This window comes from Simochromis diagramma, unplaced genomic scaffold (assembly GCF_900408965.1).
Source record: "Simochromis diagramma unplaced genomic scaffold, fSimDia1.1 OVJJ01000456.1, whole genome shotgun sequence".
Classification (NCBI taxonomy): domain Eukaryota; kingdom Metazoa; phylum Chordata; class Actinopteri; order Cichliformes; family Cichlidae; genus Simochromis; species Simochromis diagramma.
The window spans coordinates 858,189-875,914 of NW_024387186.1; the positions used below are offsets into that span (position 1 = coordinate 858,189).

At 46.3% G+C, this 17,726-nt stretch overlaps 1 protein-coding gene across 1 annotated transcript; it reads left to right on the forward strand.

Annotated features, from left to right (window-relative positions):
* Positions 1-12,848: 12,848 nt before the first annotated feature.
* Positions 12,849-17,652, forward strand: lgals3b (lectin, galactoside binding soluble 3b). The gene is made up of 7 exons (XM_040049743.1): positions 12,849-12,961; positions 14,096-14,117; positions 15,687-15,813; positions 16,233-16,411; positions 16,487-16,575; positions 17,105-17,273; positions 17,359-17,652. The coding sequence occupies exons 2-7, from the start codon at positions 14,112-14,114 to the stop codon at positions 17,515-17,517; spliced, it is 729 nt and encodes a 242-aa protein (XP_039905677.1). The 5' UTR covers positions 12,849-12,961; positions 14,096-14,111; the 3' UTR covers positions 17,518-17,652.
* Positions 17,653-17,726: the final 74 nt, after the last annotated feature.

Sequence of the window (17,726 nt, forward strand, 5' to 3'; positions counted from 1 at the left end):
AGCAAAGAGGACACAGGCAAAGAAAAGTGTCTTCAAAAAGGGTTTTCTTTATTTTAACCCTCAAAAAGTCCAAAATTAACAAAATTCAAAAACATACTTAGCAGGCCCATAAAAGAGGTCAACTAAATATAACTCTACAAAAAGAAATTTCCAGACACTTAAACAAAACAAAGTGAGACACAGCTTAACTCACAAACTGACCTAATTACAAAGACACATGAGGGTAGCTTTTATAATGATTTGGCCAAACCATTTACACACAATAGGGGGGAAAAACAAAAACACACTAATATTAACTAAGCACAGAATAACCTAACTAAACCTAAAACACCCCTGCTCCTGGTAAGCCCATGGTTGGTCCTGCAGAGCAGGCATTTTGTTCCCAGAGTCCTCAGCCACGCCTTTTGCCCAGACAGGAAACAGCCACCGCCCAAACCCAGGTAACTCAAAGAAAGAGAAACATAATTAATATAACAAAACATTTTAGAAAAACCACACAATGTTACTATGTGCGCGCCTCATAATACCAGTGTTAGGTTTAACCAAATGATTAATGAAGAAAACTGCAAAGCAAACTAATAAAGTAAAAAATGGACTAATTTACCCCTGTGTGGCTGATGCCATCACACCAGTCCAGGCTTTTTTTAAGATCGGCACTACCACAGCTGATTTAAAACTTTCAGGGAAAACTCCAGTTGTCAACAAAGTATTTAAGAGAAACAGAATGTAGGGTCCTACTACTGAACACAGTTCCTTTAAATAATTTATTTAATAATAATAATCACTAAATAAATAAATGGTTCAAAACTTTTTCCAAAATAAAACATTTTCTTCATGATTTCTGTATTTAATGGGCTGTAGTGAGGCTTTAGAGCTCATCATCACAGACCTGGACTCCAGTTTCCTCCCGTTTCTATGGAAACCACCTGCACAGCAGGGATGAGTGACAGTCCAGCCGAGAGGTAAGAGAGGCACTTTGATGCTCCGCCCATCACAGTGGAGTAACACCCTGTGTGTGTGTGCATCTGCGTGTGTGTGTGTGAGAGAGAGACAGAAAGAATGAACTCACGCACTGATGGAGGAAAGAGGAGAAAATGAAGAATCGAGGTTAATTATCTGATTGGCTGACAGGCAGCAGAGAGAGCCAATAGGAACATTTTTAATCTGCAGCAGGCAACACAAAGAAACAGGAAGAGAAAGAAGAAAACTGACCCCAGATCAGCCTGACGGCTCAGACTTGGAGGACACTTCCTCTGCCCCTGTTTCACAAACCAGGTCATCTATTCTGGATGCTGCGAGTGTTTAAGGAGGCACGACAGAAGAGAAATTCCACCTTAAGGTTTCATAATGACCTGCAGCTGCAGAGCTTCAATTAAATCTTTATTATATGGCATCAAATCACAACAACAGTTGCATAAAGGCACTTAACATCATAAGGTGGACCCTACAGGTGACAGTGGGAAACAAAAACCCTTTTAACAAGAAGAAACCTGCAGAACCAGGCTCTCTCTCTTTGTAGTCCCTGTCAGTACAGTGCGTGTGTGTGTGTAACGACCTCTGCTGATAACACACCTTTAACGTGCTGACGAGCCTGTCGGTTCATTGCGTCGTTAATCAGCGCCAGGTTGGAGGGATGCTGCAGAGCTTCAGACCCGCTGCTGTCGTGGCAACAGCACCGGGCTTCCCTCCAGCTTGGCGTGCAGGGTTCCTGATGAAAAGAGGCCAATTTCACCCAAAGACCATCAACACCAACCTGTAGCAAACACCACAGAGTCTGTTTGCAGTGCCTAAACCAGCAGAGAAATAGATCCAGCCGTCTGGAACCTCATGCTCCTGCTGATGAACACGGTGATTTATTCACAGCTCAGAGGGCCGCTCAGCTGGGCTCACATGTATATCTCTCCTCTTCTTTAGGGAGTCCCAGAGGAGGACTGTCAGAGGTCAGAGGTCACTGAGGGTCAGTGAGTCCGGCTCAGACATGATGTCTTCATCCACAGTGAGTAGGAGGATGATGATGATGATGAAGAGCATAGTGTGTGGGCGGAGCAGGAAGGATGTCTGCCAGGCGTGGTCCCAGGTGGTGCTTTGGTCTCATGCATATTAATGAGATGCAGGTTGTGTGGGCGGAGCCTGGGCCTCGGGAGGCTTCGGCTCAGATCTGCGTCACTGATGCGTCAGCGTGAGATACCGAGAGTCCGAATCAGGGAGGATCTAAGCTCAGAGTCTCAGATGACCCCCCAGCCTCGTTATGCAACCAGAGGAGACGCTTTAACCCTCCCACCAAGGAGGTGAACCAATCCCTGCGGGAGGAATCGGCCAATCACACGTTAACCTTGACACCAAGCAGAACAGATGAGGATGGACAGAGGAAGCAGGTCGGCTACAAACTTATCAATACAACAGATAATAAATGAGGCTGGAGTCACACAGGAAGTCATGTGACGGACCTGGACTGGGCGATCTACTGATTCTGAGCAGGTCATTTAATGTTTATTTGATTTCAGTAAAAACCCTGAAATTCAAACTAAGTCAGAGTTAAAGAAGATTAAAAATGCAGAGCACGCCTCAGAGCCAGCACGCCTCGGAGCCAGCACGCCTCGGAGCCAGCACGCCCTTTAATGAAGAGAGCCCGAGACGTCACGCTCTGATTGGCTGGAGGACAGCAGGTCACCCTGAGACGTGTGCTCAGTCTTTTTACACCTGATCAGGTGGCTGTGTGCACCTGACCTGTGAGTGACATCACTTTAAATGAACCCAGTGATGACTGTAATAATAAAGGGCGTCGCTCAGAGCTGATGGTGGCGTCGCTCAGGTGGCAGCAGCAGGTCCAGGTGAGCTCTGGTGTTTATTGGGACTCTGGTCCTCTCCCCGTCCTCACCGAGCTGCAGTGATGCCTCTGTGATTTACACGCTGCCAGCTCCAAACCTTCAAAATAAGAGGAGGAGCAGTCCGCCCACTGTGATCAGGGAAGCCTTTAACCCTCAGCTTCAACTCAACCTGCCAGGTGTGGAAGGAGAACTTCTTTAACGGTGTGCTCACACCTCCTGTGCTGGATGCTCTTCACTGCTCAGATGAAGTTCCTGCTCTGTTCCATTAGCTTCATTACATCTCCCCTAATTTATGGCATCCTTCTCTCAGTGGTTTGCCCCCCCGTCACTGCATCGACACCTCGGTGAGATTTACACACAAACATGATGAGGTCAGCTGTTGTAGCTCAGAGGATCTATATGATGTGGCAGAGGGGGAGGAGCCACAAGGAGACGGTGGCCCCGGGCTCCATCCGATGTGATTTAATGGTCCTGCAGAGATGAGCCCGTGGAGCAGGTTTATCCTCATGCCCCACACATACACACACACACACACACACACACACACACACACACACACGCACACAGAGATAATATCCCCATAATGCAGATCATTAAAATTTAATATGAAGGCTTGAGGATGAAGATGAAGTGATGAAGACTCAGGCTTCTCCCCCCACTGAGACGCGTGAGCAGGTTTTATATTTTTAACTAAACGAGTTTAATAAAACGAAACTCAATGAACAGAAGAATTAATATTCAAGAGATTTAAAGCCCAATAACTCTGTGTGTGTGTGTGTGTGTGTGTGTGTGTGTGTGTGTGTGTGTGTGTGTGTGTGTGTGTGTGTGTGTGTGTGTGTGCTCAGTCCCTGCAGGGATAATTAAATGTGTATGAGGGTCTGTAGTGTTAAATAAATGCGGATTAAAACACACACAAAGTCTGACCACAGAGCGTTTAATTAAACCTGTTTCCACCTGAGGGGTCGACGTGGCGTGCTTATTATTCAGACAGGAAGTCTACTCATCAGTTCCTTCTGTCATTAAAAATGACAAATAAAAGGCTCCAACAGCACAAACACAGTCCAGAGGTCCAGTTCAGGTGAAGCTAGCAGACAGCTAGCAGCTAGAGCCACCTGTGTAACCATGCACCTGTGAGACCACGCCCCTAATCATGCAAACTGTGTTAATGTTAAAGTGTTAATGTGAGGTATGAAAATGTTACAAAGGTAAAATAATCTATAAAGACCAGAACAGATGATGTGTCAGCAGTAGGGATGGGTACCGGTATCGGTTCTGACATAAGCGGTAGTAACCAGACCGAAAAGCAGCGCACATTTCGGTGCTTTTTTTCCTGAGATGTCGTACACTTTGGATTCTAGCCAATCATTTTACCTTTCCAAGGATAGTAGGCGGGCCCAGGTATGTACGTTCTTTTAGAGCAGAGCTACAGATTAAAAATGCCCAAGGCGAAGCGGTCAAAAGTCTGGCTGTACTTCACAGCAAAAGATGCAAACTCAGCAGCCTGCAACAAGTGCTTTAAGGTGATACTGTGCAAAGGAGGTAACACCTTGAATCTGATGAAACACAAGGCGAGAAATGCGCCGTATTTGATAGCTTGCTGCGAGACCTCACACCGAGCACATCTACTGCGGGTGTGGTGCCTGTTATCGGATTCGGAGTTAGCAACATCCCCCAAGAACCCGAAGATTAGAGTCCTGGCCCCTAGCCCTGCCAGTGTAGCAGAAATGATGACGGATGATGATGCAGCAGCAGCCGTTCTTCTCTGCGTGAGTAGCTTCATGTTGTTCGTGTGTAATTTACGTTGAGTAGGCTAACCACGTTATTACATTAATGCATGTAAGGTGAACTAGCAAACATCATCATAGCTACATGCAGCTGTCTTCTTGTTTGATGGCAGATGCTCCCTTCACCCTGGCCAAAAAGGCTAAAATGACCAAAGAAAAAGTGGAAAACAGCTAAACATGAGAGGTTTTTGGACAAAGTTTGTGTTCTCCATTCTTTAAGCACCGGTTCGAGCACCATCTAAGCACCGGCACCGTTTCAAAAGTACCGGTTTGGTACAGGTATCGGATAAAACCTAAACGATACCCATCCCTAGTCAGCAGTGGCGGTCCTAGCCTGTTTTGCGCACCCCCCCCCCCCCCCCCCCCCCCCACACACACACACACACACAGACACACAGGATTGTACATTAACACAGAACTTTTGTCGGGGCCACACTGAATTTCACAAGAGAAACACACAGATATGAAGAAAGAGAGTAAACCTACCAAACAGCCATCATAATTCGTCATACAATGAGAACAGGTCAAATCAACAACTGACAATGACTAATTAATATTAAAATCTGGAACATAATGTGTTGTTTGGAGTTTAGTCTGTTACTGTTACTATTTTTACCATTTCTTCTTGGAGCAACTGTAACCCACATTATTTCCTTAGGGGTTAATAAAGTATTCTGAGTGTTTCAGGATGACCTGCCATTATCCAATCACACATCTGCTTACCTGCATCTGTTGCTCGTTTCTCCTCCTCTTCTTTTCTCTTTTTTCTAATCTGAGGACCTGATGGCTTTGAACCCAGGATTCAAATCATGAACACATAATGTGCTTGGATTTACAACATTATGAATGAAATGTGCTCTATTTGGAAGCAGGCCCCTCCCCTTTCCACGGCTTGTGTGTGAGACTTTAAATCATCAAAATATAAATTTTAAATTGTTATTGATCCCTTTACCCCGAGTCCTAAAGTGTATATTTATTTTCTTGCTCTTCTTATATATATTGTTTGTTTACTTGCACTGCTGTAACTGGAGCCTCGTCGTCTCGTCCAGTATATATAATACTGGACTGTCTGTAGCGGAGATGACAGTAAAGTTTACTTTGACTTCAGCAGCGAGCAGGCGCACCGAGGAAAAACATCGGTGCAAATGATAAGTCTGTATTATAATGTCTGGTGTTTTCGTGTTTGTTAGTTTGTTTTTATTCTGTTTTATTTTGCGAGTTGGTTATTAGATGCTGCTCCAGCCGGTCAGAGACTCCCCCGCCGCCCCGCCCTCTCCTCTCTGTGCCGCAAGCAGCAGGCGCACCTCGCAAACGGAGGGCGCCCTTACTCCCAGCAAATGGGCGATAGAAAACCGATCGGTGCCTGTGACATTCCCAATATGCGCGGGCTGACGTCACACAGCATGAGTACGAGCATTTTTTTTTTTTTTTTTTTTTTTCTTTTTTTGCCGATGCCCGTTATGCTGCCCCCCACCACGATGCTACCCCCGGGTCGCCCGTATCTAAAACCACTACTGTGTGTCAGGCTGTAAACATGTTTATATGGGACGGTCTCACTGCTGCCTCTGCTGGACAGGAGAGGAACTGCAGCTTTGGCTCCAGAGTAGGGCTGGGTGTCGTCACTGATTTCTAGAATCGATTCGATTTGAATCTGGGAAATTTTGCCTCAGACAGAAATATTGTAATTCTGAACATGCATCAGTACATTTCCATAGTTTTATATCTATAAAAACAAAGCAGACACAGTCACAGTTCTGGGCCGTTTTGACCCAGCATTTTGAGTTTCTTAGGTTGTCGTTTATTTTTGCATGATGGATTGTTTTCTGATCCTCTTGTGCTTTGTTGATTATTATTAGAATTCTATGTTTCTGTTTATTCGTGTTTAGGGATTAGTTCTTAGGGCTTGTGTCTCATGTTTAGTGTAGGTTCAGTTCTGTGTCTAGTCTGCGTCTTTGTGTGGTGGTTTCTTGTTTTCTGTTTTATTGTGAAAGTCTGTGTCTCATGTGAGTGTATTCAGATTTGCCTCCCTTGTCTCGTCTCGTCTCGTCAATTACTTCCAGCTGTGTCCCCCACCTGTGTGTAATCTCCCCGTGTTCCTCTGTGTGTATTTAAGTCGTGTCTTCTTGTGTTGTAGTTGCTGGTCTGTCTGTGAATCTACTGCGTGTTTTCCCTGCTATCAACCAGCATCTACCCGTGTCTACGTTCCTTCATGTTCAGGTTTGCAGTTTTGTAGTTTAGTTTTTTCCCAGTTTAGTTTAGCTTTTGTTCTGTTCTGTCATTGTTCACCCCGTGCTTTATATTTTCAATAAACCACCTTCACATATCAGCGAGTGTCTGCATTTGGATCCTCCTTTATTTTTCCCCACACGGCTCATCCCACTCGCCATGACACTGTTGAAATTTTGTGAGGTTTAACCTGAGATTCTGGCAAAATAAAATTATATTTAAAAATCGATTCAGGATTTTAATTAATCGATTTTACGTTATCCAAGCTAGATTTCAATCGATAAATCGATATAAGCCAGACCTGCTCCCCAGTGAGGCTGAACTGAGGCGTCCTTTCACAGACGTGCAACCCTCTGAAGCCCGTTCATGTGCTGCTCAATAACAGTTTACTCGCTCCGACGTACTTTCATATGAGCAGTGTTGGTCAAGTTACTTGAAAAAAGTAACTAGTTCCTAATTACTGATTACTTATTTTCAAAAGTAATTAGTTACTTCATTACTTAGTTACTTTTTAAAACTTGATACACAACCTGAATACGTAATAACGTCATAGATCTTTCAGCCCAGTTCTATTTTTCTGTATAATCCATCATATAAAATGTAATCAAATGAAAAAAGTCTCTTTTTAAAATTGTTTTAATCGATTTAAATCTTTTAACTTTATGCTTCAAGCACGAATTAAATTATTTCAACTGTCTCTGACGGGAAGAAATGTTTAACATTTAAAGCTATGTCCTGCATATTCCAGCGTATAAAATAAAACCACGTTTTGTGTTTGCACTCTTTCAAATAGATGCAAGTAAAACACAGCAGAAAATGAATAAAATCAAAGACTCAGCAGCTCTTAAATCTACTGTCAGCTGTTGAGCAGGAGTGGGGCGGGTGGAGGTTTGCCCACAGAGGTCATGTCAGTGGGAGGATCCGGGGGTTTCTCTGCGAATGTCACATTCCCGTGGCAGCGTGCTCGCTGCTCGCTCAGATTTGAAGTTTCATTTGTCGCTGTAGAAGTTTTCTTCCCACGCAGAGTGAACAGCAGACGCTCATGTTTCTGTCACTTTTTACAGAATCCAACTCAAAGTAATGGGATTACTTCCACGCTTTAAACGCTGCATGATCGTACTCTCTCCATCACGCCATATGATCCATTGTTGATCTGCACACGTCTGTTACCACGGACACCGCACGCTCGTACGTCACTCATGAGACACTGACAAACAAAATCACGGTTTAGTAACGCAGTAACGCTGCGTGCTTATGGGGAAGTAACAGTAATCGAATTACTTTTTTGCAATAGTAATCTCTTACTTTACCCGTTACTTGAAAAAAGTAATCGGATTACAGTAACGTGTTACTGCCCATCTCTGCACATGACCAATAGAAATGAGGCGCTGAGTTCAAACACACGGCGAAGAAAATCATTCTGTGTCCCAGTTTGGTGAACTGGTTTACATGCATGTATGGGGACCTCCAACAGCTGTTTGTTGTTTATGAGTGAGCGATACTTATTAAACGTCACAAAGTGTCGTAGAGGACATAACGTCAGAGAGATACAGAGCGCAGCGGCCTGATGTGAACAGACTTTTACGCGTCAGCGGGAAATCCCGTCGTAACCGAAAGACCGGAAACGCAGATTATTCTGTGTTCAGCAGCTGATGTGTGTTTGATGTCAACATGAAAAATAAATGATTGGAAAACTTTTTTTCTGCTTTATCGTGAATAAAATCTGCAGGGTTTCGGCAGATTTCTGTGTTTTTGTTCTTCAGTCTGGTTTCCTCGCAGTAAAGACTGAGACCAACATCACGACTGTGATGAAGATCTCATCCTCCTCGGAGCGCTGACGGCTTCAGACCAGATCAGATCTGCGTTCAGCTCTTTGGGCCTGCGGTATTTAACACATCCACCCCCTCCAGCAGGACAGGATCCTCGTTTACGCCACATGATTCTTTACAGTGATGTTTCCCTGCACGGCTGATTTTGATGCTGTTGTTTTTCAGGCCCTGTGAGGTCGCGCTGACCCATCATCAGTACATCTCACTGTTCTTTCATTCCAAGGTGAAAAACTGTCGGACGTTCACGCGAGAGACACCGACGAGGAACTCATTAACAGCCACTTCCTGCTAGTTACCGGATAAGCTGCAGGCCTGGGCTCGGGGCCTCGCTGTGAGGAGGTTTATCTGCGGCTCCTCGCTGCAGGTTTCTGCGTGGCTGAGCCACAAACCGCAGGTGTGTGCGCAGGTACACCTCCGCTCTCTCCACACTGACCCGTCCGTTACCAAGTGCAGCGTTTCACACTACGACGGGTTTCTTCAGGTCTTTTCATGAACTTTCAGAAATTTTAATGATTTAATAAAAACAGAGTTTTGGCTTAAAGGTAATTTTACGTTTCTGACTGAGCTCAGATTAATGACGTAACTCTGCGTAAGGATGAACAAGCTTTCCATCGTTGGCTGCTAGCTGTTAGCGTTAGCTACGGCTAACTTTATATTGAGAAGAAAATGAGAAACAGGAATAAGAGGACTCGCTCAGGGTCAGTCCTTCATCCTGATGTTTGACAGCTAACACTTAGTTTGCAGACGACGTAATAATAAACAATAATAAACTTTATTGTCATGGCAACCTCGATATTCTTTAAGGATGAAATACAAAAATAATCAAACTACGGGGGGAGGGGCTTAAATACCGTTTATTATGTGAGTGCGGTGGTAAGACGAGCATCATAAACAGTCTGTAACCTAAATCATCTCTCTCTCACACACACACACACACTCTCTCACACACACACACACTCTCTCTCTCTCTCTCTCTCTCTCTCACACACACACACACACACACACACACACACACACACACACAGAGTGGTTGTCTGTTTGGGTCTCTACTCTCCTGCTGACTGGTTTTGTGTCGAGGTCAGCAGCTCAGATGGGATTATCCCAGTCTGCAGGCAGCACACACACACACACACACGTTTCACTACTTTTACTTTAAAAAAACAGAACGCAAATGCAAACATGACCTCACCATCAGGCTGAGCTGATTTCTGGATATTCCCGTCATAGTCGTGTGTTTATTGTGTTTCATGTCCCTCTGTGAGTGGCTCCAGTTATAGTTCTGTGTTGCTATGAACTGTTCTTGTCTTTAAGGAAGGTTTTTCCACTTGATGTGTCACGTGTTCAGTTTATGTTGCTCTTATAACCAGTGAGATGATTTAACATCACTGAAGCTCTTTAAAGAAAACCAGGAAGTAGGTGTTAAAGGGTGAAGTCTGATGGAAATCAGCTGCTTTAACCTTGAAAATAAACCAGAGCTTCAGCTTTTGGTTTTATTATGAAAAACAAGGACAGGAAATGTGGTGTTATGAATCTGCAGATCCACAGCTCCCCCTGCTGTCGTTCAGCTGCTGTGACAAAGCCTGCTGCTTCATGTCTCTCTGTCTCACACACAAACACACACACACACACAGAGTGAATAAATCCATTGAACTTGTCACAGATGTGTTCTCGTTCTCTGTATCTTGAACTCTAACATCATCGTTAAATATCATTAACTAAAAAACAACCTTTTATATTGTAAAGACCCAACAATAATACTGAGAAACCCCAACAATCATATGACCCCCTATGAGCAAGCACTTTGGCGACAATGGGAAGGAAAAACTCCCTTTTAACAGGAAGAAACCTCCGACAGAACCAGGCTCAGGGAGGGGCGGGGCCATCTGCTGTGATTGGTTGGGGTGAGAAGGAAGACAGGATAAAGACATGCTGTGGAAGAGAGACAGAGATTAATAACAGATATGATTCAGTGCAGCGAGGTCTATTAACACATAGTGAGTGAAGAAGAAACACCCAATGCATCATGGGAATCCCCGGCAGCCTACGTCTATTGCAGCATAACTAAGGGAGGATCCAGGGTCACCTGGTCCAGCCCTAACTATATGCCTTGTGTTTGTAGATTAGGGATCATTAAAAGATTTATGAGACCAAAATAATCCATCAGTCCGACATGAACAATAGGAGAAGGATGTGAAGGACGGTCAGTGAGACAAAGATTGGGGACCAGGTTCACTCGACTTTCTATTTCCCTGCTCGTGTCCGACCTCCTGCAGTGACTCTGTGTGCCAGCAGAGGGCCCTGCCCCACAGTGGGAGAGCCCCACAGGTGGTTAGTGTGGTGGAGATGGGTGCATGTGGGCATGTGGCGCACGCTGTGACTCAGACGGTGCAGCAGTAATCGGTCGGCAGTAAGCAGGTCACTTCCTGCTGATACTGCTCCACCAGGAAGTGGACACAAGGACGCAGATTCTGTGCTGTGTGTGCACTGACAACTATATAATGGTTCATTTTGAACACACCCCTGGTTAAAAAAAAAAAAGTGCACTTTGCGGTTCAAATGTAAAGGATGGTGTGGGGGCGTCCCTGCAGGTGTTCAACGACGTGTTTGCGGTGCTGCTGGAGGATTACCTGAGTGCTTCAGACATGCAGTCACTCCACCACACCTGCTCGGTGTCAGGTGTGTGTAGGTGTGGTGAGACCCATGTCCCTGGTGTGAGGGGGAAACTTTAACATTACAATAAAAAAGGAGACGTGTTTGAGGCGAGGATGAAGAAGATTAACAGAAGGACGGCTTTGATCCTCACTGCTTCCACAGGAGTGTGAGGTGCGGCCAGGTGCATTTACTGACTCATCAGTGTGAGCACCTCGATGAAAGCTGACGTCTTTCCAGTTTGCAGGTATGGAGCGTTCGGCCGTGTTAAACCAATGAGGCAGTCTTTCAAAGAGTGGACGTCCTGGAAAATTCACCCCAAGGTCAGAACCCTGAGCTCCATCTCACTCGCTACTGTTGTGACCTTTGACCCTGTACAGTCAGAAACAGGTGGAACCAGTACGGCCGGTTTGTAAAGCACCAGGACAAAGAGCCTCCTGTGCTCTGTCAGACGAGACTGAGGAGCAGATATTCTTCATGCACAGCAGCACGTTTGGAGGAAATGTGCAGTTTCTCCTGTCTGTTGTTTATTCCTGCACACCTGGCACGGAGCACCCATGATTACTTTGTACAATAACAATAAAGGGCTGCTCTATTCTGACCAAACACCTGACAGCAGCTGTGAGCACGGTGGAGGAGGGACGATGAACTCCAAACTGTCCCAGAGTCAGTGTGAGGACGTCTGTCCCACAGATAAAGCTGGGACCAAACTGGGTCATCAGCAGGACAAAGATCCAACAGAACGGCTGAAAAGGGAAAGAACGGAGCTGCTGCAGAGCTCAGAGAGCTGTGCATGAACGAATGCTGCAAACCTCAATGACCAAAGCTTGTCCAGACGCAGACCGATCACTGCTGCTGAGTCACAGAGTGACCAGCTCGTCATCCCACCGGCGCTGTGCCGTCAAACCGAGTGTTTCTTTCACATGTGAAGCACATCCGTCGTCCTCTGTGGGTCGTACCCTCCACAGCAGGGTCAACACCCGTTTACTTCAATCTCACTTAAACTTAAATCACTAATTACAACAAAAAAGTAATCTGAGTATTCCAATGGCCCGCTGTAATCAGTATCATGTTCGACTCTCTGGTCCACCAAGTGGAAAAAAACAAACAGCCATGACACGAGGTGGGCGGGAACTTCCAGGAATCAGGGTTGGGAAGCTCACCTGATCCTGGGAAAGAGCGAAGGAATGTTATTACCGCCACATGGAAAGTTTCTGCGTGTGCAGTAACCATGTGACACGCTGCAGTTTCTTCTTATTTGTTTCTGCTTTTATCCTTTTGTAACATCTCTAACGTCCCCTTTGTGCTGCTGTAACAGGTGAATATTGTCCAAAACAATCGTGTTCTGTGTAGTGAGGGTGTGGTCTGATTGGCTCTTCAGGTTTCCTGGTAACATAAAAACAGACCAATCAAACCTGCAAAGACCATCATCATTAACTATGTGCTAAATCCGGCTGTCAGCAAACAACAGCAGGGTTCAAAATAAAAACACACCCAGCTATGTGTGTGTGTGTGTGTGCGCGCGCGCGTGTGGGTGTGTGTGGTGTGGGTGTGGTCTGCATGCAGGAGCAGGGCGAGGCTCAGGACTTAAAGCACGTCTCCTGTTTCAGACTCTGTGTGATCAGCAGCACTCAGGTGAACTCAGGTAGGTCTCCTTCCCGTCCTCGTGCTCTCTGCCTGCAGGCTGGACTCGGTCCGGCGTCTCTTCCTCTGATGCTTGAATCAAAGCACGCAGACAAACAGGAAGCTGCCGAGACCCCCGATTCGGTTCGTTGTTCAGAAGAAGAGGAAGTTGCTGAACTGTGAGGTTTCGTGTCTGTTACTCAGGGAGCTTTGACTGTGAGTGCTTTCATTCAAACTTTATTTACACCGAGCAGCGCACAGAGGAACAGACGCCTCTTTGACTCGAGCTCAGGAGCAGCAGAGAGGTCTGCTGACAGCCATGTGATCCTGGGCGGCGTCTGCTCCTGCTGCAGGCGCCATGTTTGTTTGTTTAGCATGAGAACGTTGCTCCACCCCCCAGCAGCAGGAAACCACAGGAACATCTGGAAAACATTCAGAGGGCACTTCTGCACAGTCTGATTTTGCAGTTTCACACCTCGCTGACAGAGTCCTGCAGGGATCTGCGTCTCCTGCTGGAATCGAACCAGCAACCTTTTGATACCAAGTGACAGCATAGACTAATACATCGATACCAACACACAGAAAGCATTTAACTTCCAGATGACTTCAGAGAACGTAAACTGGGTGATGTGGTTCTGTTCCCAGTTTGAGACCAGGAGGAGACAAGATCATGTGACATGCTGCTCTGCTAGCTGTGGCGCCCCCTTGTGACTAACGCAGCAGCTGCTTTTCACTGATTTCTGATCATGTCGTATTTCTGCATTCAGAAATTCAGCATTCAGAAGCCACTCTGAGGTCAGCTGGCTATGTTTAAACAAGTTTAAATGTGAAGGTTTGTTAGTTTGTCTGTTTCTGGGATCCATGTAAACGACACGAACACGGTTCAAAGGTCGAGTTCAGGGACTCCAAACGAGCTGCAGCTGAGCCTTAAAGGGCCGAATCCCCAAAAACCAAAACCTGAGTGTAGCGCCTGCTGTGAGCGCGAGCAGAGAGGAGAGGATGGTGATGAGGGCGGCGTTTTTTTGCAGTTTGTGTATCACTTTCAGCTTTTTGTCATGTTGTTTGCGCTCCGTGTCACGACTCGCACCACCACACCCTCAGACCTCATTTTCTTCTTCTTCTGGTTTTAATGCTTCTTCCTGTCTGTGTGTTTCAGGTTGCAGAAGAGCAGAATGGACGTGAGTCACTTTCTTCTCTTTCATCTTCTCTCACAAACTTTCACCTGGATGTTTCCTGATGTGCAGCTTTCAGGTTTTATCGATGCTTCGGTTACATTAGGTGGAACGTGCAGCACGGTCCTGTTAATGTGGTCACGAGGCAGCAGCTGATTATCTAAACGAAAAACTCAAACTTGTGTGTGTGTGTCCGTGCGTGTTCCTGTCTAGCTATCTTTGTGAGGACCGATACATGCATACTACTATACTTGTGAGAACCAACAGGCACTTGTGACACACACAACCCGGTCCTCACAAGTTTGAAGTGTTTTTGAGGCTCAAAGTGTGGTTTTAGTGTCAGGGTTACAATTAGGTTAGGGTATGGGTCAGGGTCAGGCATTCATCTTTAATGGTTAGGGTGGGGGCTCGGGAAAGCATTATGTCAATGAAGGTCCTCACTAAGATAGCTGAACGGGGTTGTGAGTGTGTGTTGTGTGTGTGAGTGTGTGTGTGTGTGTGTGTGTGTGAGTCTGTGTGTGTGCGTGCGTGTGTGTGAGAACAGGGCGTTATTATTCCTTCTTTAGAGCCAGTTCATACAGAACATTCCAGAAGAGTCTGTCACTGAACACACCCTCAGTGTGAACCGTGGTGCGTTCAGTTGCACTCGGTACTTCAGACGGCCACTTCTGGCCTGAAGGTCAGACAGCGTCTCTTAAACGTGTCCCTCTGGCGTTGCGGGCGCTGCTGCGGTGAGGTGAAGCTGGACCACTGACGTGGGGTCGTAGCAAAGCTTTGGCAGCGTCTCAGCTCGTGTTTCAGACACGTTGTCTCTGTGGCGGACTGAAGAGTAGTCACTGTTTCATATGTTTTACAAACTTTTATTGTGAAGTGTTGACTCTTCCTGTTCATAACCTCTGCAGCCCTCGGTGGAATTCATCCTCGACTTCTTCTCCCAGTGATCCCAGAGCAGTTTGTCCAGCAAAAGTCCAGCATTTTCCAGCACAGGCTTCTTCCTGTTAAAATGCAGTTCTTCCTTCCCAGTATCACCTAGCACCTGCTCATAGTGTGGTTGTTGAAGTTACTTCCTACTGTTTTCGGGTCTTTACTGTTTAAAGCACTGGGAGGAGACTGTTGGCAGAGACAGACTCCTCAGATCTTAATCCCATCCAGAATCTGTGGTCAGTCGATCGGCTAAGACCTGTGAGGCAGGATTTGGCTCAGAAGCTGCAGAAGTGATGAAGAAGAAGGCTGAAGAGTGCAAATCCTGACTCTGTGGACATTTAGACTAAAAGTTTTTGAAACTGAAATGATTTCCCTCTCACAGAAACAGGTGAAACAATAACGGCATGAAATGAAAAACACCCCATTAATAACACTTTCGTGACCTCAGTCCTTGTCTGACGGTGCACTGCTATGAATTATGGGATGGAATGACCTCCTTTCCTCTCATAGAGGGTGCTCCAATGTCCCCTCTGCTAAAGGAGGCAATGAAGGAAGCACCTTAGCTCTGCGTGTTTCAGGGACTGTGCTCAGTCAGAAACCGTCCCGAGGACAAAACGAGCTCAGGGTTTCTTTGCTTCTGGGTGTCTGCAGCTCTCAGACGCTCTTGATGGTGGCACCACCCAGTCAGCAGCAGGAGGAGGTCTCTGGCCCGGTGGTGGAAACAACCAAGCAGGAGGAGGTCTCTGGCCCGGACAGCCCAATGCACCCGCGTGGCCAGGTAAGAGGTTTGAAAATCTGACGGTGAGTTTCACACCTTTCACTCTGCACATGGTTGAAATGACAATGAAGCCACCTGACTTGACTTGATCAACCCAAGCACAAGCCCAACCCTCCGCTGTAGAGAAATGAGACTTTTACTGACCTCTGACAGTCACGTCTCTGAAGGGACTTCAGTCTTCACAAGGCCTCATTAATAGCAGCCTCTTTACATCCACCAGGTCACCTTCTACCTGTCTAAGGTTAGGGTGGGGTGTCACCTGTCAAACAGTCTCCTACAGTTATTTTGCCATTGCCGTTCGCAGCTTCCATCTGGGGTTACGTGTGGATGTTAGCCTGTGGTGCCTAGGTGGATGTTCGCAGGTTAAATAAACAGGTGAATGTTTGTGGAAATGACTTTTGCCTCCACTGAAACCTCAGGTCAGCCCAACCAGCCCACCTGGCCCGGAGGTTCCACTGGTCCAGCCTGGCCTGGAGGTCAGCCTGCTAACCCTACCTGGCCCCAAGGCCCCAGCCAGCCCAGCGGACCTTGGGGTCCAGGTCCAGGCCCTTCTCCTGGACCTGGACCCACTCCTCCTGTTGCACCCCAGCAGAATCTGGTGAGCCAAACAGAGACGGAAACAGAGGACAGGCAGAAGGACAGATGTAGTAAACAGCTGTTTTCTTCTTGACAGACGGTTCCCTTCAATCTGCCTCTGCCTCAAGGAGTGTATGACAAGCTGCTGATCACCATCGCTGGAACTATCAAACCCAACGCTGACAAGTCAGTACGAATGCTGTGATGTGACATAGTGACGAGAGAGCAGAGGTCAGACTAACGAAGCGAGCGGGCGGGTGTAGAGCAGAGTAAACAGGAAGCGCAGAGCGATAAACTGACAGTGGTTAAATCCAGTCATTACTGAGTAACAGTAATGAAAGCAGGGCAGTAGAAAAAGACGGTGAGCTGTTACGTGTAGTAACGCACTCATGTTACCTCATTGGACAAACTTTAGGTGTAATCACACAAAACCTTCATGTTTGCTGTGAACACATGATTAAAAAAACAACGAGAGATGTGTGGACAGCTGGTGTCTCGTTCACCTGAACAAGGATGAGCGAGGTCAGGCATCAGCTACACTTTCATTTGTTTGCATTCGTTTGCTTGTTTCAGTGAAGCAAAATCAGACTTGTGTCGCTTAACGCCGCATTAACATCGGCCAAAAAGAGAAACGATTGATCCAGATAATCAGATCCTGATGGAGGAGAAGCTCTAATAGAGTCAGTAATTCACTGAGGTCTCTGTGATTCATCAGGATCACGGTGGACCTGGCCACAGCTCGTGACATCGCCTTCCACTTCAACCCCCGCTTCAACGAGGGCGGCAAGAAGGTGATTATCAGAAACAGCTGCATCGGTGAAAAGTGGGGCAAAGAGGAGAGGGAGCTGCAGCACTTCCCGTTTGTGCCGGGGCAGAATTTTGAGGTCAGACAGCTTCAAAAAAATCCTCAGTTTGATTTCTGTGAGGCGGAGATGACGCTAACGACAGTCTCTCATGTTTCTCTTCCAGATCAAGATCCTGTGCACCAACACGGAGTTAAAGGTAGCTGTCAACAACTCTCACTTGCTGGACTTCAAGCATCGTATCACCAACCTGAGAGACATCAAGAGACTCAACATCTACTACGACCTCACGCTGTCCAGGGTCAACTTGGAGATGTTGCCGTGAGACAGGCTGCTGACCCAGCAGAGATCAGTCAGGAGGAAATTATCAGTGAATGTTTGAAGGTGATCATCAGTAGATGCTTTGATTCTTCCACATGTTTCTGTTCAGGTGTCTAATGAATAAAGACTTCATATTCTGGGTTTTGTGCTTATTTCTGTGTCCTGCCTGGATGCCTGAAAATGATGAGCCCTAGTTAAACCACAAAAAACTCT